Source organism: Mustela erminea, chromosome 13 (genome assembly GCF_009829155.1).
Source record: "Mustela erminea isolate mMusErm1 chromosome 13, mMusErm1.Pri, whole genome shotgun sequence".
In the NCBI taxonomy this organism is placed as follows: domain Eukaryota; kingdom Metazoa; phylum Chordata; class Mammalia; order Carnivora; family Mustelidae; genus Mustela; species Mustela erminea.
Genome location: NC_045626.1, coordinates 57,510,148 through 57,536,297, shown reverse-complemented (window position 1 = coordinate 57,536,297; position 26,150 = coordinate 57,510,148). Strand labels below are relative to the sequence as shown.

The 26,150-nt window shown below is 49.2% G+C and overlaps 1 protein-coding gene across 6 annotated transcripts in view; it reads right to left on the bottom strand.

Moving 5' to 3' along the window:
- Positions 1-26,150, bottom strand: part of MTCL1 (microtubule crosslinking factor 1) — a 125,286-nt gene that overhangs the window by 25,184 nt on the left and 73,952 nt on the right. For 2 of the 6 annotated variants that reach the window (XM_032309566.1, XM_032309565.1), the window contains exons 4-8: positions 25,637-25,696; positions 19,109-20,446; positions 17,857-17,988; positions 8,098-8,328; positions 6,431-6,628 (exon numbers count right to left, since the gene is read on the bottom strand). In XM_032309566.1, coding sequence (XP_032165457.1) covers positions 6,431-6,628; positions 8,098-8,328; positions 17,857-17,988; positions 19,109-20,446; positions 25,637-25,696 — 1,959 coding nt within the window. Of the gene's footprint in view, positions 1-6,430; positions 6,629-8,097; positions 8,329-10,292; positions 10,416-17,856; positions 17,989-19,108; positions 20,447-24,070; positions 24,149-25,636; positions 25,697-26,150 lie in introns of all 6 variants that reach the window. The other 4 variants (XM_032309567.1, XM_032309569.1, XM_032309568.1 and 1 more) reach the window with 4 other exon arrangements.

Sequence of the window (26,150 nt, the reverse complement as noted above, 5' to 3'; positions counted from 1 at the left end):
CGCCAAAGGTTTTTAAAAATTATGCAAGTGCAGGTGAGTCAGAAGTGTTGTAATAATCTTTTCAGAAATACATACCTTTTTGAGTACAGAATTTGAGAAAAACTATGCTTTATAGTAGATTCATATGCTATTTCTAAAAAATTTTTTTATTTATTTGAGAGCAAGAGAGAGCACAAGCAGGGAGAGCAACAGGCAGAGGGAGATAGAGAAGTAGACTCCCCCACAGAGCAGAGCGCCTGATGTGGGGCTTGATCCCAGGACCTTGGGTCATGACCTGAGCCAAAGGCAGATGCTCAAACGACTGAGCCACCCACACACGCCATCATAAGCTCTTTTCATCTCTGGATTTTAAACTTAAAAAATCACTACTTTTTAAGTCAGAGTATTTTAAGCATAAAGTAATGGGACTAATTTTGATCTAGTCTCTGTGTAGTCATTTAATTCTCACTGAAGAAAACAAAGAAAATCATGTAATCAATTCTTGTATGTAATCAATATCTCCTTACGAACCTTACTTTGTGAGTATCATCAGACTGCGGGGTTTCTAGCCCCACACCAAATGGTTCTGATAACATGAGGACCAGAATTTGTGGTCCTTGAAAGGAGGAATTCACAGAAAAGTCTTTTTGCAGACTGAAATTTTGGTTCTTCTGGAAATAAGTATTTTCTGGCATTAGCAAATACCAGATTAAATAAAATTAAGCCTTAACGTTTTCATGCACAATTGGGTCAGTATAATTATCATAATGTGCTATTATACCAGTATAATATTGATCGCCACGGAATGAGTTCAAAAATTGCTCTGGGACGAAGGTGGCCAAAGGGAGCAAGAGAGTGCACGGAATGGATGTTATTGTACTTGTGATAATCACCCAGGAGCAGCATGTGTCACTGCAAGAAGCCAGACTAGCTCTCTCCACCATTGGTGTACAACATCGAGAACTGAGGTCCAAATAAAAATTTCTGAAGACCCAGATGGGCAGGATACTTCAAACCTCTTCAGGTACAAAAACCCAATAATGAAAAGTAATACTAATTGTCTCTAATAGAGGGGGTGCTAAGTCAGGTGTGCCCATCGCTCACCGGCAGGATCTCATTGGCCTCTCTCATCAATCCTGGGCGCGTACCATCCCGTTCCCTGGGTGACAGTGGAGGAACCAGAGCATGCGCAAACGCAGCAACCGCCGGGCTCTTCCAGGCAGGAGGTGCACAGCGCAGACTGCACTCCCGGTCTGTCCCACCCGAGGCTGGACAAACGGAGCCAACCTATCTATATCTAAATTCTGACATTATACACTACCCAGGCTTTTTTGTTTTTGTTTTTGTTTCTGTTTTTGTTTTTTCTTTAAATTTTGCCTAAGAGAAGCCACCTCATCTCTGGAAACAAATTCCATCCCCAGATCAATGGAAATAGTATTAGTAAGCCATCCTGAAAGAATGCCTTGTCTTACATTTTTCCTCTGTGGGGGCCCTTGTTGGGCAATGCTTTCTGTAAAAAGACGACCCTAATAACGTTAAGAACGGCATCAAGATTCTTTGGGCCATTTAGAGGTCTTTGGGTGAAAGTCGTCTTGGCTACAGAACTTTCTGAAACTTCTATGCCAGGGGCCCAATTATGCAACCTTTTAGTTTATAGATCTGTTAAGTGTAGGTCAATTTCAATCAAAAACACCAATTTTTCAACCTCTTCAAGATCAGCTGGCTGGTTTTCTTGTGTAGAAGCAGGATAAAATCGCTGCCACCATTTCCTTTTCTGCAGGCTTAGGTTATTTCAGCCGTTCCAAGTTCATCTCTCTTTGGCAAGGCTTGCAATGATCCCAAAATTGGGATTAGGAGCTTGTGCTATAAAGTGCTAACTTTATTACAGGTTCAAGGTTGGGCTTCTGCCAATAAGACTACTACCCCAAAATACAATAAATATTACTAATAGAAAGTAAAAAGGAAGCTTCTGGGAAAGAGAACACACCAAAATATTTGTGATGTAATGACAACTACTTCATAAAATCATTCTTGCCAAGATTTCTAAGATAAGGTGTTTCATAATTCTATGAAAGACCTAAACTACCACCAACCACTTTGCTGGTCTCAAAGCCCTTAATTTGGGAGATGGGTTTAATAGAAAGTTGGAACAGATGCACTGACCGGCCACTATAGGCTGACCCACAGAGAGCCAGGTGGCCTCTACTTCGTGCTCATCTAGGCTAGCAGACATAGGCAGGGAGTTCCAGAATGCTATGGTAGCTGTGCCTGAACCCCAGCACAGGCGTAGTTCCTATTTCATACTTATAAAGAGGGGGACCTCATATCCTATTCAATTCCTCTACCTGCAAGAATCCCAGGATAAGTCCTTTACTGTGAGATCAGACCAAAAGGATACATTGACACATTTTAATAAAGAAGCCATTTGTCATTCTTACTTTCATTGTTTCATTCAGATTAATTTTAAGATTCTTTTCTAAAACGACTCTCCTCCCACAGTTAAGAGAATGAGTCACTGAAGACCAGCCATGAAAATCCCCGGTAGAGGGTTATAGAGATGAGAAATTCATTTATGTACAGGGGCACCTGGGTGGCTCAGTGGGTTACCTCTGCCTTCAGCTCAGGTCATGATCTCAGGGTCCTGGGATCGAGCCCCACATAGGGCTCTCTGCTCAGCGGGGAGCCTTCTTCCCCCCTCTCTCTGCCTGCCTCTGTGCCTACTTATGATCTCTCTTCCTGTCAAATAAATAAATAAAATCTTTAAAAAAATTTTTAAAAATCATCTGTCCTTTGGCTGAGAACATGCCCAGTGATCCAGGCCACAAGGGCTTCTCAGGGCAGGTCACTGTAATTTTCAGAGAGCTTCCCAAGAGTAGATGTAGGCTTGTGAAAGAAAGATGGACATATATTTAGTAAGTTATAACACAGGTTATCAGCCAAAGGCTCCAAGAAAACCAGGGCAGATGTGATGAAAATCAAGTGGCCAGAGGGGAAGAAATCACGTATGAGCAAGGTTTAGGGTTTACTGCTGATGGTGGCTGACGCTGGGTGGCAGGGAAGGGGCCAGAGAGTCCTTTCCTGAGTATCCTCTAGTACTTGTGGTTCTTCACTCCTGTGCCTGTGCTATTTGCACAGTAACAATAACAGACAAAAACACATCGCCAACATAAAATGTTTCATAATCATAAGCTCTAGTCTGGTTCCTTATACAAAGAGTTGCATGTCTCTTAGGGGAGGTTATAAAGTTGTAGAATCTGAAAAATGAATCATAGTACATAAAAAATTGAAGGTAAAAGTGATCCAGGCTCAAGAGAAGGGCTTCTTTATTGGGGGAAAAAAAAAAAAAGTCAGAGCAGATCACAGTTTCTGACATACAGAACTGTACGTTTCTTGTCTGGCAGAGGTGCTGTTTCTGGAAGTTTCCACATCTTGGGCAAAGCAAAAAAGGTGGGCACCAAGATGAGTCAACTGGGAGGCCCAAGGTGCCAAAGGCAGTCGGTCTACAAGAGAGAGGCTGACTTCTACCATGGGGGGCTTCTGAAGGCCCTGAGCCCCAGACGAGTCCTGGATGAGTTGAGTGATAAAGGTCCTGGGGAACAGATGCTAGTCATTTCTAAAGCGGGTCCTGAGGGGGGAATCTTCAGGGAGCCGCTGTGGGTGAAGACTAACGTGAAACATAATTTCATCAGCTCTTGCTCTGAATTTTAAATTAGGTTCTATATATTTATGCTTAGCTGCTTTAATAAAGAATATTATATCCTCTCCCTGGATGAAAAAGTAACTTCTCTTTGAATAAATTAATCCAATTCATAGACAATTAGCTAGTGGAACCACGGGGCCATATTGCTGGGGCTCTTAGTCACCTTGCATTAAAAATCTTAATTTGGGGAACTCCTAGTAAGCATAAAATGCCTATGTGGGTCTCAAAAGCTTCATGTCGTGGCCAGCGTCCCGGAGCTTAGTGAGAGCGATACAATAAGCTTTTGCCTATTTTCCAGCTCTTCCAGAAGGCCGGGCAAACTGAAAGTGCTTTCTGTTCTCGAGGACAATCAGGTCGCGGCCGCCAGATCACTAGTTCTGTAACTAAAAATCAGTCGATGGGGAACATTCACACGGCTGAACATTTTCCAACCTGATGATCTTTCATGAACTATTCCCAAGGGTGACTTGATACACACACATTTTTCTTTTTCTTTTTTTTTAACCACTTTGGACAATGATGCATTTTGCCATCCACTGTGTTCAACTGTGAGAATGCTCACTATGACACACAGCAGAAGTCCAAGGCCCGGGGAATTAGGTCCCTGGCGTGTTTAGCCTTGGGATAGGAGGTAGGCCACCTCGCCGTGCTGCTTATCACCTTGGCAGGTTCTCAGAGTTTCTGAATAGGGTGCGGCTCTCTGGGACACGTGTCCCTGCTCTTGCGGGCAGGCTGCCTAGCTAATACCCATGCCACGGAAGGGCAGGCAAATCTGCTAACGGAGAACGTTCGCTCCCAGGCTACCAGCTGTCGTACAGTAGAGCGCATTAATCTTCTGTCCTCGGGCGGACGGCTTCATGCACTTGACTCCTGTAGACAGATGGGGCCATGAAAGGCCACCTGGATTCTGCCAGGCCGCACCCTGTCCTGCAGGCTGCCCCCCGCCCCCGCCCCATTGGCCTCTTTTGCACACCATACAAAGTGGAAATTCACGACTCCCACTGCCACTTCCGAGGGGACTAACGAAAAAAATCAGCTTTGGAAGGAGCGGGCAAAGAGAGATGATGTTAAAATATGCTGAATGTGAGGTTCCAGCTGACTGACTTTACATTATTTTCCACCCCCAGGGTAACATTTTCCGTGAGAACTGTTTAGAAAACCAGATGTGTTACATTTTTTCCCTTTTCCTAAGCGTCTGGACGCACAGGCTGGAAACACCCAACACGTGACCTGAGACACAACAGGTTTAGGGTTAAGAGGCAGTCAGTCACTGGGTGCTCTCTGAGTTAATCCCAGATGCTTTACAGAACTGCCTGACATCTCTTTGAAAAATGGTAAAAGCGGTAGGTTTTTGAGGATTATTTGCAAGGTAGCGTTGTATTTCCTAACTAGAGCCATTGCTGGAAAACTCACTCCACGCGTTAAGAACTCCCCAGGGACCCTGGCATAATGACAAACTTCCTAATAAGTGTAATTAAACATTCATTTGAAAGTGCAACCTCTTTCTTGAGTCATATTATTCAGGGGAAACGAAGGGCGGATGGGCGTGCAGAGAAAACAGCTCTTTAGTTGTGAAAATCTGATTTGTCTAAGAAGAGAAAGCAGACCGGGGCGGCGGGGAGTAGGGTTGGGGAAAGACACACAGCCCTGAGGCCTGCGCTCAGACATCACGATTTTTCTCATTTGGAGCTGAGCCAGAGTTCTGATGACAACCCTCTCCCACTTGACCCTCTGAGGCTCGGAGGGAGGAGCCGCAGCTGTGGGGTCCAGCACACAGGGCGTGGCCAGAAATGTCTGTGGTTCGGGAGCCACACCGCCCCACCCTGGGTCACTGTGCACTTCGGGCCCACCCGGACCTGCCCCTCCCTGCCAGAGCCAAGAGTCTAGGGCTTGGGGCTTCTGGCTCTGCCCTGCAGAACCCTCAAAGAAGCAACACAGGATCGGAAAAGACTCAGACCAGGAAGGCTGCGAGGAAGGAAGCTTTAACGCTGGGTACTTCCCAGGGTCTCTCAGCACGCCAAAGCCGACACAGCTGCTGTTTTGTAGTGGGCGGCATCAATAGTATCTTCTGGCTGATTAAGCAGGGGCTATCTGCTTAATAATTAATAAATGTGACATTTGGTATTCATAATGATTTCATATTATGCACTGAAATCCCATCTCCATATACGCTTTTCAGTTTTTCTAAGTGTCATAAAAAAAAAATTTTTTTTCGAGTGGCCCAAAAAGAACTTGAAACACTTTATACATGTTTGGGATTAAAAAAAAAAAACTTTTTCTTTCCTCCTTATGCAAGAGGTTGCCTAATTCGTGAGGCTGCCGATATCCATTCAGCCAAACATCAACAAGAAGAGCCCCTGTACCTTCTTGTTCTGGCCCCAAGGAGGGTGCTGCCCCCGGTAAAGTCTCTTTCGTGGAAGAACAGTCAGCCTTTCTGAAGTCACAGATCCTTCTACACACCACTCTATAAGTCCCCCTTCTCCTTCTCAGGTACGTTTGCTGGCCCTTCCAATTGATCGGATCCTACCATGCCCCTTATTGACATGTGTAAGGCAAATGGACCAATGGGCTGATGCTGAAATAAAGCCTTAATGATATGATTTCTAGCACAAGCACAGTGACAGGCCACCACAGGCGCTCAGTGTTTTCCACTCCCCAGAACACAGCACATAAAGTACGATGACCCAGACGTAGGCTAGGAGTCTATTCTCAGGTGTGGGTCACATGAAGAGCTGGAACCTTGGCACCCACCTGCCTGTGGAGCTGTCCCCCGTGTGTAGGCTGCAGCCTCGATCCGTGGTCACCCGTTTGCACCGCGGGGTGTGCAGAATGCTCTCCCATCGAAAAGCCGCAGCCTGGACTGTTGTCATCTCGGTCTGGGCTGTCCCCCTTGGGCTCCCCCTGAACTCCAAGCTCACCGAGCCTGGGGAGGGTCTCTGGATGCTCACTCTGAAAACAGCAGGAGACAACAGTCACAGCTCTACCCGACCCCTTTGCTTGCAGCCTGGTTTATTGCTTGAGGGTAATTCTCCCCTTTATGGGTTATCATGTCTTGACTTCTCAGCCCTTTCCTGAACATGCTCAGTTAGCCCATTTCATTCACTGGCCACCTTCTTCACGGAAACAGCACACTGTGGATATGCAATCGGTCAGAAAAGATCGGAAATTTGACTGTAACTTATTTTGATAATGAAAAGTTTTATTATTTATAAATCAGTATTGATGACAGGTACGGTATTATAAGCTGGAGGAGGAGGAACTCCAAAGCACTGATCAGCAGTCAACTTTACAAGCACTTCTAGGCTTTGCACAAAGGTGGTTTTCAATGTCAAGGTTATCTGGAAGCAGGCTGAATTAATTTGGGAGGACTTTCCTCCCCAAAGAAAGAAACAACGGTATCTGCCCCTTCCTAGGATGACTTAAAATTACATACAGTGAAAAGCAGATGAAAACTCTCTGGGGGCTAAGAGGAAACCAATATTCACGAGGCCCTGAAGCAGCAGACAAAGGAGCCAGGGGTGTGGCTGCCCAGTGCACACCCCATGGCAGTGGCCAAAAGGCAAGGCCCGAAGGAGCCCACAGGGCTAAAGGCCACAGGGACTGAATCAGTCAGAATCAACCAGAAAGCAAATGACTCTGTGCTATTTCTGTGATGAATCTGGGAGTGCAGGCAGAAGGGGGGGGGGGGGCACGTATGCAAATGTCAGAGGTGGCAAAATGCAGACCCATCTGGAGCAGAGCAGAGACCCTTATCAAACCACATGGGCAGAACGGGCTCTAGCATTTAGGAACAAAAAACCAAAACGGAAAGGAGACAGAAAGATTCAGAACTCAGTCTGACAAACCAGCAAGGCTTCTCAAGAGACCCACAGGACCTCAGGGTGACAATGCGCACGACTTCAAAGGTCAGCAAGGGGAAAAAATGGCCACACAGCTTCGCCGCACAGCGGAGTTCGAGACAAGGGCTCTGACAAGGAGGCCAGGAGACAGCACAGAATTCTTGGTCTAGGGACGCCTGGGTGGCTCAGTTGGTTAAGCGGCTGCCTTCGGCTCAGGTCATGATCCCAGCGTCCTGGGATCGAGTCCCACATCGGGCTCCTTGCTTGGCAGGAAGCCTGCTTCTCCCTCTGCCTCTGCCTGCCACTCTGTCTGCCTGTGCTTGCTCTCACTTCTCTCTCTATGACAAATAAATAAAATAAAATCTTAAAAAAAAAAAAAAAAAGAATTCTTGGTCTAATATAGAACTGGACAACATGTTGCATTTCCCATGCCTGGATTGGGCTTGATAAAATCATCCTAAGTAACAGAATGTGACTTTGTGTGTAGGGGGGTAGAGGGACAGCAGGGCCCGGGGGTCAAGAACAAAACGGACACAAATAAAATGAACTGTCCGTGGGGGCGGCGGGGGGGTGGGGTACCTCAGTGAAGTCCTCGCCTTCCTCCTCCATCTGCTTCCCTTGCCTCCAATGCTTCAGCAGCCACCGGAGTTTGACATAGAACAGGAAAATGTTCTGCTTCAAGGACCGGAGCTCCTGCTGCATCAGATTCCTCTCGTCACTCCAGGTTCGCTCATGGAGGGTGTTTTGCAAAGCCAGGCTGTGCATTTCTAGTTCTTTCCACCTTAAGGCATAGAGGTGCTCCTCCTCCATCTTGAATGGAAAGAGAGACACGAGTGTGACGGCAGCTATTCCAATGTGCCGCAACACCAAACCAAGTTTTGATCAAGTTGCCCCTGGGACGGGAAACACAGACTCCCCCAAAGCCCAGGAAACTCCTTGAGAGGTGTACTATTTAGGAAACCTCAAGGGTTTTCCGATTCGGAAGGAAACGCTATTTCAAACCAAGGTGCTATCGTCAGTTCTCCTTGTCAAGTCTCCCGTGGTGTTTTTTGGAGGTCTCTAAGCTTCAGGAAAATCGTTTCTCAGATGGACGGCTCACAGCGGACTTCCATGCCGATTCCCTTTGCCCTCTGTTTGTGGGCCTGCAAAAGGCACACTGCAATTGGAAGCGGGGGTGGGGGGGAGGTTAAGTGGAACCCCTTCTCCTTGGTTTCCTAAGCCTTCTAGTGTGCACCACCCTCAGAAGACAGGAGAAAGCAAGCTGATGGAAAGGCCCACAGAGAGCGGGAGAGCGAGGTGGGCGGATGGGGCAGCAGGGATTGTCCTGGAGGCAAGGTCCTCGGCCACAGATGGTGGGGAGCAAACAGGAAAGTACGCTGAGAACCTCCTTCTACACTTAGGATTCCACATTCTCATTGGCTACAAGTAACTCTTAGGGAAATAAAGCATTGCTGAAAAAGAAGTGTTTTCCATTTCTATGCTCAGTTCCTGCTTTTCAACATGGGTACAGGCGCTCTTCCAAGCAATAAACAATGACTATGTCGGTAATGACTAAGCAAAGGGGTGTGAATAGAATCTTACTGAACAGAGAAGGGCACAAAAATAATATCAATAGTAGCTAAATGAAAGCTTTCTGTTCCACAGACTGGGGGTGGGGGGGGAGGATTCTAATGTCAGCCTTGTAGTTATCAGCTGTCCTCTCCCAATTTAACACTCCCTCTTGGCCAAACACCAAGGCTTTGAGTTTTGTTTTGTCTTATTTTCCTAAAGGACTCCATTAGTGCTCCAAAACCCATGGAGCTGTGACTACGGCTGCCTGTGGTCGACACCATCCTATGTGTTAATGCCAGTGAAGAGGGAGGGGCAGCTCTGGGAAGACCCCGGCTGTGCACAGCGACTGGCGTGGTCACTGTCAAAACACCAGATCTTTACTGCACTGCAAGCTGGGAGAACACAGAGTGGTGATTTCGTTCCCCATCTCGGCAGCCCTCAGAGTCCCGCCGTGGGTTCTCTTCCCAGTGGGCACAAGAGCAGGATGAGCGGGGATGGGGGCAAGTCTTGTCTTCAATACACTCCTTTGTCTTGAACCCAAGTACTACCATACCTGGCACCCTGCTATTTTGCTCTTAGCATCTCCAAGGATAAACTCACTTCCAGGGATAAACTTTTGGTGCAGGGAAAAAAAAAAAAAGTGAAATTATTTAGGAAGTGAGGGCTCGTGTCTGTGACTCCCTTCTCCTAGCAACTCTGGGAATTAACAGATTCTGGATTTAACAACTCTGATTTAACAGATCATGGATAATTAGCCAGTAACGGGTAATTCTAAGATAAGCGAGGAGAGTTAATAAGGCCGCAGCTCAATCAATGGCAGTTTTCTGAAGACAACCGTTGAGGGTGGGTCTGGTATTTCTCTCAGAAAATTTACCTAACATTGGGAAAGCTTACAAATCTGATTATTATGATTATTATGGACACCCTTTCCTGTCCAGGTGTGTTAAGGCCCTCTGTGATGCTCCTTTGCTGGCTATGGCTACGTAGGTCAGATGTTAGGAAGAACTTCCTGAGACCACAACATAAATAGTGAAAAGCATGTTTTAGAGGAGGAAGATGGACAGCTGTCTTCATGAGATGTCCTCGGGGCAGCTCAACCGGATCCAGGAGTCCAGGAGCCTGCGAGTGACAGACAACGCTCTTTCAAATACATCCTGTCACCTGTCTCCAGGGGGCTCTGCGCTCAGAGCCCTGGTTGTGCTGAAATTGTGTTACATATTTACCTTCCGAATCTTGTTTGTAAATTTCTCTGTCTCCTCTTGATGCAGTCTGGTCGCCCGCGTAAGCTGACCCTGCAGCTCCTCTAGCGATACACTCTGTTCAGGTAAAACAGGGGGGCCCCTGAGCTGATCGGTGGGATAAAGGAAGGGGTTTAGTGGAATCGAGAACTCTGCCTGACGGGAAGACGCAGGACAGACATCTGCACAAGCCAGGGACACACACGGAGCGACACAGCATAGGCGGGCGCTGTAGCAGTGGAGTGAGTTCAGCGGCAACTCAGGGCCCTGGGGTTGTCTGTGATGGGCAACCCCGGCCGTCCTCAGCTCCCACCTGGGAGACAGGTGCTTAGCGGTGCGTGTCGCCCGAACGTGGGCCACCACCGTCCCCGCCACCCAGGCCGAGCCAGGGGTGGCAATGACCAGCTCACACAAGTTGGTCTTTAAGATTCACTGCCTGAGTTCATTCCAGGTTGCAGCATTCATTTGCTCCCAGGCTTTCCTAGCAGAGATTTTCCTGCCCTGTCAAGAGTGCCTTTGTTTCCTCTGAGCACCAGGGATAAGTGGGGTGGGGTGTCTTTGGGGACCAGAAACCTCTTTTGAGTTGCACACATTGCCTAAGAGGAACTGCACAAAGATCTGCTTATTACATTTTGGGTTAAAAATAGCTAAAGGAATCCTTTTTCATGCCCTTTACTGGAAAACTCTACCTCTTGGTAAAAGCCTGTCTTTTGTGCCTTTTATGTCCAAATGGCAATGATCAAGAAGTAGGGGCTATTATGTTTTAAGTAAAGTATATTTTTTAAGAAACGGAAACGGTCATATTTAAAATTCTCAGGCATTACTAAAATCAAAGCATGACGTTTTACCCACTTGGTTTATGCTGCTTGAAGGCAGGGGTTCATAAATCCAGGAACTAGAGTGGATTGTTGCAATTAAAATAGAACCTACTGGTTCATTCTGATGAGCTAATCTGTCCTTTCTCACAGAGGATACTGTTCGCTCATCCTAAAGGGATGTGACCTGGGTTGTTGGGACCAGATATCATGCCCCAAGAACAGGAAATGCAGGGGGAATAGAGGGAAGTGCAGATCTCCTCCTTTAGCACAAGGGATGATCAAGAGTTTACAGGAAGAAGATGACGACAGAAAATCAGAGACGCTGGGGATTTGCCAACTTTTGGGTAACATTTCGGGAAGCTAGATATTTCAGTTCATCCTGCTTTCAAGAAATCAGGAACTACTGAGGACCATCATGCCTCTTGGAGTTGCTGGTTACTAGAGATGATTACTATAGACTTTTACATTTACTAGGCTGGGCTTCCAGTTCTCGCTGAAAAGAGGCATTTCTCCCCACATTAAACTTATGCCAAGGACTAGTTTCTCATTTTTAAGAGAACTACTTTATTGTTTTTTAGAACGTATGGTCTTTTCCAGTAATGACTTAATCTTTTCTCCTGTTTGCCTGCCTTTCAAGGTTGTGAACACACCTACTTTGTCATCTCTGATGTTCTAGAAGAATCTGAAGGCGTGTCTGGGAGTAGAATCCTGCTGTTGGCCATCAGCTAGCTCTTGCTCCAGAAGCGTGTTTTTGGCTTGTGTGTTTGCGGTTTTGCACTGTGAGCTCATCTTCAGTGGGGATTAGCTATGATCTTGTATGTAACCTGGGTTAAGGATGGGCCTCCAGGACGGATTTGTGTTCCCAGAAGCCAGTGACAGAACACCAATTCTCCTTCCCTTGGGGACTCCTAGCCAATAGGTAACATCAGTTCAAAGTCTGATCCCAGTGAGGCTGACTGTCCGGTATGGTTATGTAGGGGGAGACTTCAGGCTGGTAGACAAGCTTCCCTCTACCAATAGGCAGACGTCTCTCCAGCTGAGGCTTACACAGTGTGCAGCCCCTGGAGGCCCTGGGTCATTGCTCTCTCCACCTGTCTTGGGCCCAAGGCCCTATGTCCTTCCTATGCAGCTGTTAATGCCTAAGGCTCTGGGTTCCCAATTCTGGCAACTCTCCCCCTAACCTGCTCCTAAAAGCCACAGACACTGCTGCTCTGATGTTCCCTTCTCAAACCAATCCCAACCCCTGAAGATTTTCCTAAATTTGGGGGAGAATTCAGCTACCTATTTAAAGAGATATCTTTTATTAGGCAGCACTTTATTCAATAAGTATTTATTGAGCACCTATAGTACTCGGAACTATACTAAGGATTTATGAGTACATAAAGCTGCCCCAAATTCCTGCCCTCCTGGGGTGTCCCACTTTGCACAGAAGTGTCTTTATGTGCCTCAGGCTACTTTTTTCCCAGTTTTACTTTTTTTGGCTACTCATTATTCTGTACATTTAAGATATAAAAACCCTCCATATTTGGATACATCTCCTACTAGTCCAAGAATCCTCCATATGCAGAGATGTTGAAAAGGGCATCCCAGGGGTGCCTGGGTGGCTCAGTTGTTACGTGTCTGCCTTCGGCTCAGGTCATGGTCCCAGGGTCCTGGGACCAAGCCCCACATCGGGCTCCCTGCTCCACAGGAAGCCTGCTTCTCCCTCTCCCACTCCCCCTGCTTGTGTGCCCTCTCTCACTGTGTCTCTGTCAAATAAATAAATAAAAATAATTTTAAAAAAGAAAGAAAAAGGCATCCTAATTAAGCCTAACTTTCAAGAAAACCAAAGACGTGTTAATTTAGTTTCTATACATGAAACCAAACGAGTTAGTTTGGCTTAAATCTTAGTGAATAATGTAGATAAACTGTTTTTTATTTTAAACAAATATATGAGCCTCATACCTAAGCACTGATTTAAAAATGTGTCCCTCTATTGGAACCACAACTTCAAAGGGTCACCTTGAAGATGAAAAGGACCCTTGAAGTCCTACGAAGTCATTCATCTGGGGCATCTGGTTTACCTATAGTGGCTCCCTGTCACCCGTGGAAATGTGTCAACAACAGAAACTTCCTCATCTGCTACAAGTTTTATTTTACTGTCCATTTTTGCTGATGGAATCTTAAAACCCCTCAGGCAAGTTCAGTGTTCCTAGCTGGGATGCCGTCACTCCAGTGTTACAAAAAACAAAATACGAACATGCTACAGTCCAAGTTTCTGTCCAGAATTATTCCACTGCCACACAATTGCATCCAACCACATACATTAGGACCAAGTGTTCACATGACACATAGATGTCCTCTAGAAAATAAATACTTCCCTTCATTACCAAATTCCCAAAAGGTTGATTCTAAAAGCCTTCCTTGGCCCACTTACCTAAGATTCTGATTGTACATCAAATTTACCTTGACCTCTCTCTATGTAAGGCAGTCTATTGCAACAAATACCATCCTTACTTGATCCCAAGGCTGTGGAGACGTAGCGAGTTCGATGTCACAACCACCTTCCCTGGCAATGTACTGAATGCCACCACTTGTGCTTTCCCCAGGTGGCTGAGTCCCACACCACTTTACCATGGGAATTTCTGGACCTCTTCAGAGAAAGTGGCTTATAGATCACTTTCCACACTTAAGAAGTCGCCTGCATTATCTCGAAGCAAAAACAGGAGTGCTTTTCATTATAGTCGCTATTAGCAATGCTCCTTAAATAACAGGACTCTATTCTACCTCTATCCCCAGGACTTCATTTTCTGGTGAGTTCCATTTTGTTCTGGCCAGTTTTGTAACTGCTTCTTCCAAAAGCCGTAGAAGAGGTCAACGCCCGTGTACACATACTTGGCATAAAACCCCACATCATTTTACCACGGCTGGTATTTCACAGCTGGGGCATGAGGGGTCCCAAATGCTTCATGTATGTCGTTGATTAAGGGATCAAAGGAGGAGCTCGGGAAGAGAGCTCTTTGAAATTTCTGATCTAGAAATTCAATCCTCTGGGTATGGGCTCGGTATCATTTATATCTGAAACGTGACCAGGGCCCATGCTTGGCCACTTCTCATTCAGAACTATTTTTAAGGCGCCCCGCACATTCCAAGCTGCGTATTCTACACACTGCTCTCTCTTAACAAGTCGGCATCTCTCCGCAGATTTGTCAGGACCTGCAGGGAGCAAAGTCAGGGAAGAAATCTGGTGCACGGCAGGAGCATCTAGCGGACATCTACTCAGATGAATAGGCACCAGAAATATCTGTCCTTCTGAAGTCTGGGTTTTTTTTTTTTTTTTTTTTGCCTCTGAGCTAATTTTGGTGTGCTTACATTAATGGGTTAGTGGGTTCTAGTGCCTTCTGACTTCAGCTTGTTCTACCTCTTCCTGTTTTAAGAGTGCTGGGTGTGGATATTCCCTTTGCTCCTGAAGATGTACGTGTGTCCCAAGCAGCAGGCCTTCTGCTGCACAGATACGTCACCTCCTGAAATGCTCCCCTGTTCGAAGGTGGTTTTTCCTTTTCTCCTTCTTGGTGTGCTTGCTCTTACCAGTGCTAGTACTGCGAGTAGTGGCTTAACCCAGCCCAAACACCCAAATCGTCCAAAGTAAGAATACGCCTTCTCTCCTCTTACCCCAAACATGAAAATCTACACAGATTTCAGAGAGGGCATTTCACAAATGGAACTTGAGAAATTGATCCTTTGTTAAAACTTCAACTCAAATTCAGAAAGTTTTTTTTCCTCTTTGAAGCTGTTGATACTAGGCGTCCTTTCAGCTCCCCACTCCCAAGAATTCAGAACAGAGCTAAAGAAAATTCACACTTGCAGAGTATGAATCAGCTTGCACAGACAATTAGTAATTTCAAGGGCAATGTAAGAGAAGGAAGAACATTACTCGAGGTACATTGGCTTCAGTCTTGGGCCCATTCTGGATGGAAGTGTCCGAGTTCACCTTTTCTGCAGTTACAGGGTGCTCTAGGGTGTCAAAGGGCTGTGTGCACGAGGCTCCATCGGGAGCTCCTTCTAGGTCGGGCTGCCCCGCTCAACGCATGGGAGCTCTGTGCTCCGTTTCATGACAGCTTCATTGGAAAGTTTTGGGCAACGGATCTGGAGATGTTTTCATTAAGAGGCTTTTACGAGTTCTGCCTCTAGCATTGTCCATTGTCCAATTCTTTAACCCCCATGTAATACTGGAAGACCAAACTAAGCAGGGGACACCCACCCCAGGGACTGAGCAGCTCCTCTAAGACCTCCAAGGGGTCTATGCTGGGCTTCTATCATAAAAGGAAAAACTACAGAGCTGTCCAAGTGATTCTAGAATACGTCTTATCTTTTAAAAAAATTTTTTTTTAAATAGAACGTGTTTGCCTACATAATTGAGTCTTCTGTGTGAAATGCCTTAAGGGATAAAAAAGTCAGAACAAAGGATGTTTCAGTCCCAATGGATACTAGCCCCCTCTTAGGAAATGATGCTCTCTGGGACTTGCCTTTCACAGTGAGCTTTTTAGCTTTCTCATCAAACTCTGTAAAATTAAAGGAAACTGAAGATGTTTAAAGGATGTGACACAGCATGGCAAGAAAGGTGGTTTTCTCCTGCACGGAAGGGGGGAATTTGCCTGAAGACCTGACATTCCCTTCTGAGCTATACTATGCAGTGATCCCAAGTCACCCCATGGCACTGGCCAGCTCTGCCGATCTACTTCTCAGGGAGGTGTATTTTCCCGGAACACTCAGTCTGAGTGAATGAACTAGGTTTCTCTTTCCCAAGTCAATGGTTTCTGAAGGTATGCGATGCCATGTGCGTATGTGGCAGGCAACGGGGAAACTTATCAACACCCCAGTGTTAAACAACAGCTTATCAGCGTTTAGCTAAACAAGGCGACGTGTAACACGCCTTGAGCGATGAACATATGGGAGGGAAGCAGCAGTTAGCCTAAAACTGTTATCCTGGAGAATGGGGCTGCCGTGTTCAGCAGGAGCCATGCCTGTGCAGATCGGGAAGCAGCCAGGGGAAGATGAGAAAGGGCTACAGTGGGCAGAGGAAACTGGTTCCAGAATTAGGGGAGCTGTGACATCCCTTCCCTCCTGGCAGGCTTCAGTGGCAGGACACCTTTCCCCTCCTTATTATTAGTCAATTACTCCTTATTATTACTTTCCCACAGCACTTAGCACTGTTCATGCTACTTTCTCAGCCAGCAATTCCCCGGCTTTGAGAATCATCCACATATAATCACAGGAGGTAGCTAGGACAGTATTTTTCTTCCCATATCACAGATACAAAAACAGAGGCTGAGATATGCTTGAGAAACAGAGCCGGTAATGGACAGAACTGGGCTCAAGCCCAGGGCAAGAATGGATTTCAGCACAGTGTGGCCTCCCTGCTAGAAAGAGCTAGGGGTGCGGTATTCACTGAAGACTAGGAAATGTGTCTCCCTGGGAACGAATCATTCATTGGTTTTGAAATGTGCATAACTGCGAGCTTGCTACTGCCCAAGCAACCAGCATTCTCAGACGAAGCCCCTGTGTGGGGCACAGGCTGATCACCAGGGTTTCCTGCAGAAGTTTCACAGGTTATAAGACACACCAATCCCTAAATCCACATTTGCTTTTACATAAGCTTTGAGGGCAGTTTTCAGGTCACTGTGTGCCCAAATCAATGAGGGTAGAGATGTGACCTACTCTCCCACAGGACAAAGGAAAAGCCCACACTGAAGATCTGGGAACTCAGGTCTGGGTGAACCAGGAGTCCCATGTGCCCAACTGGGACCAAGGGACCCACAGCTCATCCCAGCATTGGCCGCAGGTTGAGCTGAAAGGACGTGGCTCTACCCCAAGAGCCTCGGCGAGCATCACTTCCTAGTCAAACGCCTGACTTTTCTGCTGAGTGAGCTCAGTGTGCTTCCAGGAGTGAGTCCCCTGTCTTTGTCGCCCCTGCCGTCACCAGGATTGGTTGGAGCTGAGCAGTAACACCCCTACTGGGACTGATGAATTAAGAATTTCAGCCAGACCTTGTCTAGTGTGGAACATGGTACTCTAGCCCTGCACTAAACTGCCTTGACGAGCAGCATCAGAGAGAGGAATTCATTCCTTGGGGACACCTGTCTCTCTGTCACAGGTGGAATTACTTGCCAGGAAGAGCTTCCACCGACAGGACTGCCGACCCCTGTTTCATATGATGGAATATCTCTGGTAGCCTCGATGGGGGTCGGGAGTTTTGCTACCAAGAGGATGCTATGGCAACAGAGAACCCCCAGGTCGGTTGTGCACTCCCCGATTCTGCCCATTGGCTGGAGCCCTGCCACCAGAAACTACAGGACAGGCCACATGAGACACAGGGAAGGACAGTTCCCTCCAGCCCAGCAAAGACAGTGCTTGGCTTTCATGCCTGTTTTCTTTCCTGTTTGACACGAAGCTACAGAACACTCACAGATCAGTCCCCTGGGCCTTGCTGAGTTTCCAAGCGTCCACAGGCAGGACGATGCTTGTCGGACAAAGGAGCTGGCGGTCTGCCCGCCTTCACGCTGTGTGGACCCTCCCATTCCAGTCGCATGCAATGGATTCTGATTTCGTGGGGAGTCCCGCCTGGTTCCGCACCTGCCCACCACGTCCCTTAAGGGCCCTGGACCCAGGCAGGAAACATCACACGACCACACAGCCGAAGGAGGGGTGGAAGGTTGGGGGTTGCTGGCCAATGGGGCCAGGCGGTTGCTGACCTCGAGACTGAAGCAGCTCTGGCCTCCCAGCCGGCAGCTCCCGGCGTCCCCGTCGGCCCGGCGGTGCAGAGGCTCCGGCTCGTCCCCGTGCTCCTGCCCCGGCTGCCACTCCAGCTGACCTCTCAGTTTGGACTGTCAGGTGCAGGGGAGGGATTCGGATTTGTTTTGTCTTTAATTTGCAATAAACAACGAAGGAGCGGGGACGGGGGAGCGGGGTAGGGAGGAGCAGGGAGGGGGCTGCTAAAGGAAACAGACGGGTGAGGTAGACGAAGGAAACCACCGGAGGAGGAAAAGCAGGAATGGACACAGCGCCGCACGAGAGGGACGAGCACAGACCCACAGTGAGGATGAGCAAAAGCGATCTGAGAGATCTGCAGAGCAAACAAGAGACACAGAGGGGGAGGAAGGCAGAAGACCGGTTACACGGCACATGCAACGGGGATGCGAGAATCAGAGACTCGACCGCAAGCACACTACCCACGAAGGATACGGAAACAAGGCTCCTCCTTCCTCACTTGTGGTCGAGCAGCAAAAGCCATAATCCAGGCGGCAGCTGGGTCATGCACCCAAGGGCGATGCATAGGAAAGCAGTCCTTGGAAGGCCGCTCCACTCCGCCCTCGCCCTCGGCTCGGGGAGGGCAACGACCTTCTCCGTCCGCGCCATCCTTTTCCCGGGCCGGCTCGTCTCCCCACTCTGGCTCATCTTCCAGTGGGAGCGGGTGGGCCTGGCTGCCTAGGGCCTCTGGGACCCGCACTGGGCCCCTCTGGCCACCATCAACCCAGGTAGGGACGCATGTGCTCCTGAGCGAGTCTGCTAAGTATCCTGACTGTGAAATGAGTTTGTACTTTGTTTTAAACTCCTCTGCTTCTTCATCGAGATGGCCAGTCGTTTGAGGCACCAAAAAAAAAAAAAAAAAGAGAGAAAGGATGGACTGCGTCGGTCCCTATCGCTTCCATTGGGGTGAGCCTTGTGTTGTGAGGGAGGGCCTCTAAGCCAAGAGCAGCGGCGCAGTTAAAAAAAAATAAAGAGGAAAAAGGAAAAAGAAACAAGGAAGTAAAAGAAAATTTAAAAAAAAAAAAAAAAGAACCCAACCAATAGAAAGGGTTTGGTTGACACTTGAGGCTTTAGTACAATGCAGGTTTGAAATCATAACCAAGCAGCCGAGAGCAGAATGAGTTCAAGTGCAGCAATGCCAGCGAGGAGGAGGAAGAGCAAAACGGAGCAGGGAGGCGGAGCCAGGAGCCCCCTTACCTGCAGGTCCGGGACCAGCTCCTTCCCCAGGTTCCCGACCGGGGAGTCCCGGGACACGGAGGTCACAGTGGAGAGAAAGCTGGAAGACTCTGTGAGGTGGGGCAGCGGGGACAGGCCTTCCAGGCGCTCCCGCAGGCCGTCCCCGATCCGGTTCACCTGCTCCAGGAAGGCCTGCAACTCCTTCCTAAAAGCCTTCATCCTCGCGTTGATGGTCCCCAGCAGCGGGGGCTCCTTCTTGCCCCCCTCGCCCGTCTCCCCTGCCCCCTGGACGTCAGCCCCCGGTGAGGCCTCCCCACTGCCCTGCAGCCCCGCGTCGTCGCCGAAGCCCGCGGTGTCCGTGATGAGGCGCTCCACGGTCCGCTCCAGCCGCTCGGCCTCGTGCTTTATGCTCGCCAAGCACTCGGTGTCCTCCCTGGCCCGCAGGAGCTCCGCCGCGCACGGCTCGCTCGCTTCCGAAGGCTTGCCGCTGCCGAAGCCCGACGTCTTCTCGAACATGTCCTCCGAGTCGCTCTCGCCGCCAATAGGGCCCTCCCGCTTGGGCTGGGGCTGGCGGCCCTCCTCCCCATCGCTCTCCTTCTTGCCCTGGTCGCTGTCGGCGTCGCTGTCCCGGGGGCTCGGGGCGCGCGGGCCCAGGTGCGCGGCCAGGTCGTAGCGCTGCACGTTGGACAGCAGCACCCGGTTCTCGTACTGCAGCTTCAGCACCTTCCCGCTCAGCTCATTGATCTGCAGCCGCGCCGACTTGAGCTCCTCCTGCAGAGGGGCCCCGCTGCCCGCGCCCTTGCCCGCGCCCTCCGCCAGCCACCCGGGCTCCGGCCGGGGCTCAAACTTGAACTTGCTCAGCTCGTGCGTCAGTTGCCGGTTGTGGTCTTCGATCTCGGATATGGACCTCCGCAGCAGCTCGGCTTCCTCCTCCACGAACTGCAGGTGCCGGCGGAGCTCCGCGGAGGACTCCAGGGAGTCGCCGAAGGGTGAGGTAGGAATGCTCGCCACGTGGTCCCGGCCTGAACCCTCTCGCTCATACTGGACCCGCAGGTCCTCCATCTCCGCCTTGAGGCCCCGGTTCTCCACCTCTAGCTCCACGATCTTCCGGCCCAGGATGTTGGCCTCCTCTTCCACCAGCTTCAGCCGCAGCTTCAGCTCCGCCTCCCTGGTGCTGGGTGGCCCACCCGCTTCCCCGGTGGGCAGAGGGCTGTCCACGTCTCCATACAGGGCCTTGTACTTCTGGAGCTCCTGTTCCAGCGCATCTTTCTCCCTCCCCAGCTTGGCCATCTTTTTACGCATCAGGGAGCCTTCCTCTTTGGCAAACTGAAGCTGGCACTTCAGATCGGTACTGTCATCCTGCTGGGAGAGAACAGCCCAAGAGAAGGGTTATTTGAAAATAGCACATGTCCGTGTTTTCTTAAAATTTCCCTTGCACCTTGCCCCCCAACACACACATATGCACACACACACACACACAATGATCTTTCCATTAGCATGTTGAGTTACAGGTCAAAGGACCCAAGACAATGCCATCATGAGCCCAGGCCTTCACGGGCCAGACATGGCAAAGGCCTATGGCCTGTGGCTTTGTCTCAGAAACCGAAGAAACCAAACAATTCATTTGGGAACAACATGCACGTGGAACCCATGATACAGGTGACGACGGCAGAGGACGTAGAAAGCAATGAGACCCGGTGCCTGTTAGCGACACGGCAGTCCCTCGCTACTGTGTGGGTCTATCTGACGAGTCACCAGTGCTGGTGAGAGATGCCGGAACTCTCACGAAGCCTGGGGTAGCAGACAGGCTTCAGAAGTGAGCTCGACGTGCTTCAGAAGTGAGCTCGACGTGTTGCCATTCATTTCCTCCAGTGTGGACCTCACCATCTAAAGCAGCCAGCAGCCCACAGGAGTTACCAGGACGGGGAGGCCCTATCAGAACCCGACACTGCACTGACTTGCTGAGATCTGAGGTGTGGCAATTCGCCTCTACTCCTCCCCTAGTCTCTCCACCCCATGCATATCACAAGGATGACAGGAGGACAAGGACACGGGATGACAGGCAGGAGGGGGCTTTTTGGAAGCCATGGTGTGGAGTAAGTACACGCTCCTGCAGTTAGGATGAACGGTCGCAGACCTAACACCTGGGTTACCCCCAACCTTTCACCAGGTAAGGGCAGGCAACGTGAGAGCCCCCGCTCCTGTTCCACTCCCTTTACTTGCTCTAACACAGCGGGAAGTGAAACTCAGAAACCCCAGGCCAGAGTTAAGTGTTTGAAAACCAGAGACGTGGTTCTCACTGGACTCACTACAGGACTCTGTAGGGTCACCAAAGCAGACTGTCACTAAAAAACCATACTTGCATGGCTGAGGTCCTGAAGGCAGGTTTTGGACCATTTGGAAATCTGACTGTGCCTTCCCAGAGCAGATCTCCATGCCTGGGACCCATTCTAATGGTTTTGTGGGTCTGCAGAAATGTTTCACTGGGCCCATTCATGAATGGGAGAAATGACGGATTTCGTGAAATCATTGCTCTCTGGCTACTACAAATTTCCAAAGGCTGCTGTGGGGACAAAGACTTTGGCAAAGGCTTCCCCACCACCCAGAGAGACCCGACAACATGGTAGCTGTGCCCCATCAGCCCTAGGGGAGGGAGAGGCATCAAACCAGTCTCCCGGGGGGCACCTGGGTGGCTCAGTGGGTTAAAGCCTCTGCCTTTGGCTCAGGTCATGATCCCAGGGTCCTGGGATTGGGCCCCGCATTGGGCTCTCTGCTCAGTGGGGAGCCTGCTTCCTCCTCTCTCTCTGCCTGCCTCTCTGCCTACTTGTGATCTCTAAAAAATAAACAAAATCTTTAAAAAACAAACAAACAAAAAAAAACAGTCTCCCGAACAAGTCAACCCTCTGGGGAAGAGTGAACTTTCAGATCCTTGTGCTCAAAAGGTCCAGCAGAGTTACAGGCAGGTTTCACCCTCAGAGAACAGGGCTCATTCTCTGCCCTGTCCTTGCTGCACACTTGCCATCGTGTAGCAAGATACAGAAATACCCACCTTGGTGCCTCCCAACTATCCTCCTTCTACCTTACCTCGATCCCTCCTCCTGTACCCCAAACCCACGGAAGGAAAAAATAAATGATGTGGCAGGGAAGCCTCCAGGAAAAATCCAAGGCCAACTGTGAGCCAGTGCCACGTGGGCAGGAAAGCCATACTGTATATAATCCTAAGACTAAGGGAAAAGCATGCTTGTTTGTTGATTCGTTCATTCTTTCAGTGAATACGGAGAATCCACCATGTACCAGAAACCAGCACGTTACTTTTAAATGACCCCAGTTTCTTAAAACTTTCAAAATCAGATCAAATGCACCCTTTCAGTTATTTGGTAAACACAGATCTGCAAGAAGTCGATGCATCCAAATGCAGACAGAGGGCTCTGCCGTTCACACGATGGGACAGAGTTTAAATAAGCAAACAGACGTACCAGGGGAGACAGACTGTCAACACTTTGTAAATGGATTAGCTTGGGGGTGAAGAGCCTAGGATGGGAGACAGGGCGGTGCCCTCAGCCCCAACATTCCACTTGAGAGCCAGTGTGTGTCCTTAGTCCAATATCTCCTAAATGATTCTGTCTCCACCTTGAAGCACAGAAATCCACCTCTGTATCTGAGGACCGCAGCCGACTTCATGGAAGAGAATGTCGCCAGCCCCAAGAGAACACCACCATCTGCCCACCTTGGGCCTGGGCAGACCCAGGAATGGGCAGGGCCCCCTGCTGGGACCAATGCCCCACCCTCCCGTCCATGGACACCTGCAGTCCTGAGGCACTGGAAGGTGGAGGCCAGGCTGGACATGGGCGGACAAGGGGCACTATTATCTGCATAGCTCAGACCAAGATCTGGGAGTCTCAGGTGATCTTCCCTGAGGATCTTCCCCCATGAGCTGAACTGAGAAACCGAGGGAGGCGGTAGCGTCTCTGAGAGGCCTGCGAAACCCCGGCCTTCCCAAAGGCTCTGAAAGGCTTAGCTCTAACCGCTTAGGGTAGGCAATCCAAGAGTCCTCACATCACATTGATTTCTAGAAACCCTAAACCTCATAACCCCCACCCCCCCACACCCCTCCTCACAAGAACTGCTCTCCCGAATCTAGACCCCAGTCTGTTAGAGAAGCAAGATTCTATGACGCACCCTAAGGAGAGTCCGATTCATAATTACCTGAGGATTGATAAAGTATCCAAAAAGTCTTCTTGTTCCTTAAAAACAGAAACTACACACACACCAGGAATTCTAAGGCAATGCAAGCATGCTGTCACGTCTACTCAACACCATGGGCGACACCAGACCTGCCACCAATGCTAAAGCCGGTTTCCAAAGAAAAGACAATCTCTGGAGCCAAGGGAGTGTGTGCTCTTAGCGAGAGGGTCAGATTCACTCACTCTGGTCCAGGCAGCTGGAGCTGGGCACTGTGCCTGCCGGCCAGTGGCAACCCTGAGAGTGGGGGTGGGGGGGTGGGGGGGGCAGAGACAGGAGGCCCAGGGAGCCGGGCTCAGTCTGTTCTGGTGGCAGGGGGCCACTCCTTCTCATGAGATGGGCAATCGCAGCCTCAGCAGAAGGAGCAAGAGGCGGGATCCCCATCTTACCTGGCAACCACACGCTTTCCAAAATCCTGCCAAAATTCCCGGGGAGGGGGCTAGGCTGAATCATAAGCTGAAGGATATCGAGCTCTGGTTTCAAGAGATCATCATCTAGCTCCAGGAATGCAGTATGAAAGCAGACGGTCCAGTCAAACTTTCCACACCACAGGCAGAGAAGGCAAGCACAGCACAGAGGGGAGGACACACGTGGGACTGGGACCACCACCGCCACCACCGCCACCAGCAGCCGGAAAGGTCTTGTCAAGCAGCAGAAATATATCGCTCTGGGTATATATTCTTTGGCTTGCAAGTCTGATGTCTAGCCAGCACCCCAAGCGCTGACTCCTCGCGTTCCTACCTTGCGCCGGGGTGCCGGTTTCCTTTGAGTTTTGGTTGCAGACCTGCAGTTTCCAAGGCGCTCGGGTCCACCGCTCTGCTGGACAGAATACTCCTTTCTCAATGATAGCGCAGGCGGAAGGGGGACTCAACCCATTCCCGGTGCCCGGAGTAGTTCTCAAGACACTCCCGAGGGCAGTGGCACCTGTTTCTCAGCCCGAGGGACCCCCTTCCCCCCACCAGGGAATGCAGCGCCATATGGCTCAGTCCTTAATGGGGAGGTGGTCACCATCTTAAGGGAGATCTGCCCTGCTCAGGAGCCAGGAAGCTGAGACACACTCGACGCCCAGGAGGGTCTAAGCTCCCAGCCCCGGGACTGCAGATTTTAATTTCCCCATTATCAGTGGGTGGCAAAGTGAGGTGAGGAGAGTAGCGAGGGCAGAGCAGAAATGTTAATCTTGGGCACTCCTGCTGTCCCACGGCCCAGTTCTCCTTGAAGGATGTTCTGGGCATCAGTGAGTTTGGCTAAAGGCGTAACAGAGCGGATAGAGTGTGGAGTTCATGGGCAGGTCGGCGGAGCTCTCGGTTACCCAGATTTCTTGAGCCTCTCTAATTACTACTTGTGCTAAGAGCTCAGGGAGCTGACATCCCGCTCCTGCCTTTACTCTCTCCCAATACCTAATGCCAGTAGCATTCATTATTTAAAAAATTTTTATTTATTTTTTAAATTTCTTTTCAGTGTTCCAGAGTTCATTGTGTATGCACCATACCCCGTGCTCCATGCAGTCCATGCCCTCCACAACACCCACCCCTGGGCTCACACAATCCCCACACTCCTCCCCTCCAAAACCCTCAGTTAGTTCCTCAGAGTCCACAGTCTCTCATGGTGCGTCTCCCGCTCCGATTTCCCCCAACTCCCTTCTCCTCTCCATTTCCCCATGTCCTCTGTGTTATTCCTTATGCTCCACAAATAAACAAAACCATATGATAACTGAGGGGGAAAAAGGCAGAACAAGAAAGGAATCCAGGAAAGAAAGTGTTCAGAAGAGTTCAGGCATTGCTGCAGAACACACACCATGTACACGGAAAGGGCGATGCTGTTACCACCCCCAGCAAGAACACTGCACCTTCAATTAGGACAGTTTGGATACTGTTTGGCTTGCACGTTAAAAAAAAAAAAAACAAAAAAAAAAACCCAACACCGAAAACATTGCCTTATGAGTGACCCAACACCACACAAGCTGTACTGTTTTACTGTGTGAATGACTCTGAAGGCCAGAAAATGTTTCGCCAGTTGTGAGTGCTACCAGAGAGCCCTGAATTACACCAAATTATGCTTCACAGAGTCCGTCTGTTCTTGCCTTTCTTGAAGAAACCACCAGCTTCTCGGTACGAGAAACAAAACGAAGGAGCTGGTGGGTTAGAGTGAACATTTTCACCCCGTGGAGGTTTTGAGTGAGTCCCCATTTTTGGAGCAGGTCATGTTTCTTTGAATATTTTAAAGGCAACATGAGCACTTTTGAGACAATTCAGAATGAGGTGATTGCCCCTCGAGGAGACATAACATGAGAAGGATCCTTCTGCTTACCTGGTTAAAGGTTTTCTTTTCTTTGTATGTTTCCCGGCTGCCTCTTCTTTTCAGGGAACTCTGAAATAGATCCAAGGGACATTCTGTTAGGGAAGGGTCACCGGCAGGAGCCAGCACCAGGCTCACACCATCCCACTAGTAGGGGACACACCCAATGGAGAGAGGTGCTTCCCCCTACCCTGTACTGGAATCAAGGAACTTTTTACAGCCAATGTTTAAATGCTACAGAATAAGCTCGGCAAAGTCTCTGAACCCTCATGATTGTACCTGGAGTGTTCCTCAATTATTCAGCTTAATGACAAGGGAGGTAGTTTGGATAATTTGAAATAGTGGGGGAAAGATGGGAGAAACGTAGGCATTTTAGGAAACAGATATGTAATGTTTCTGGAGCTGCCTTACCTTCCTAATTATGTTTTGTTGGGGCAAATATAAAAATTAATTGGTATGTCCTGAGTGCCTATGGGTAAATGGCCAGATATTAAAGTGGTAGGAAAGGAGAGAAGGGTGGCCTATG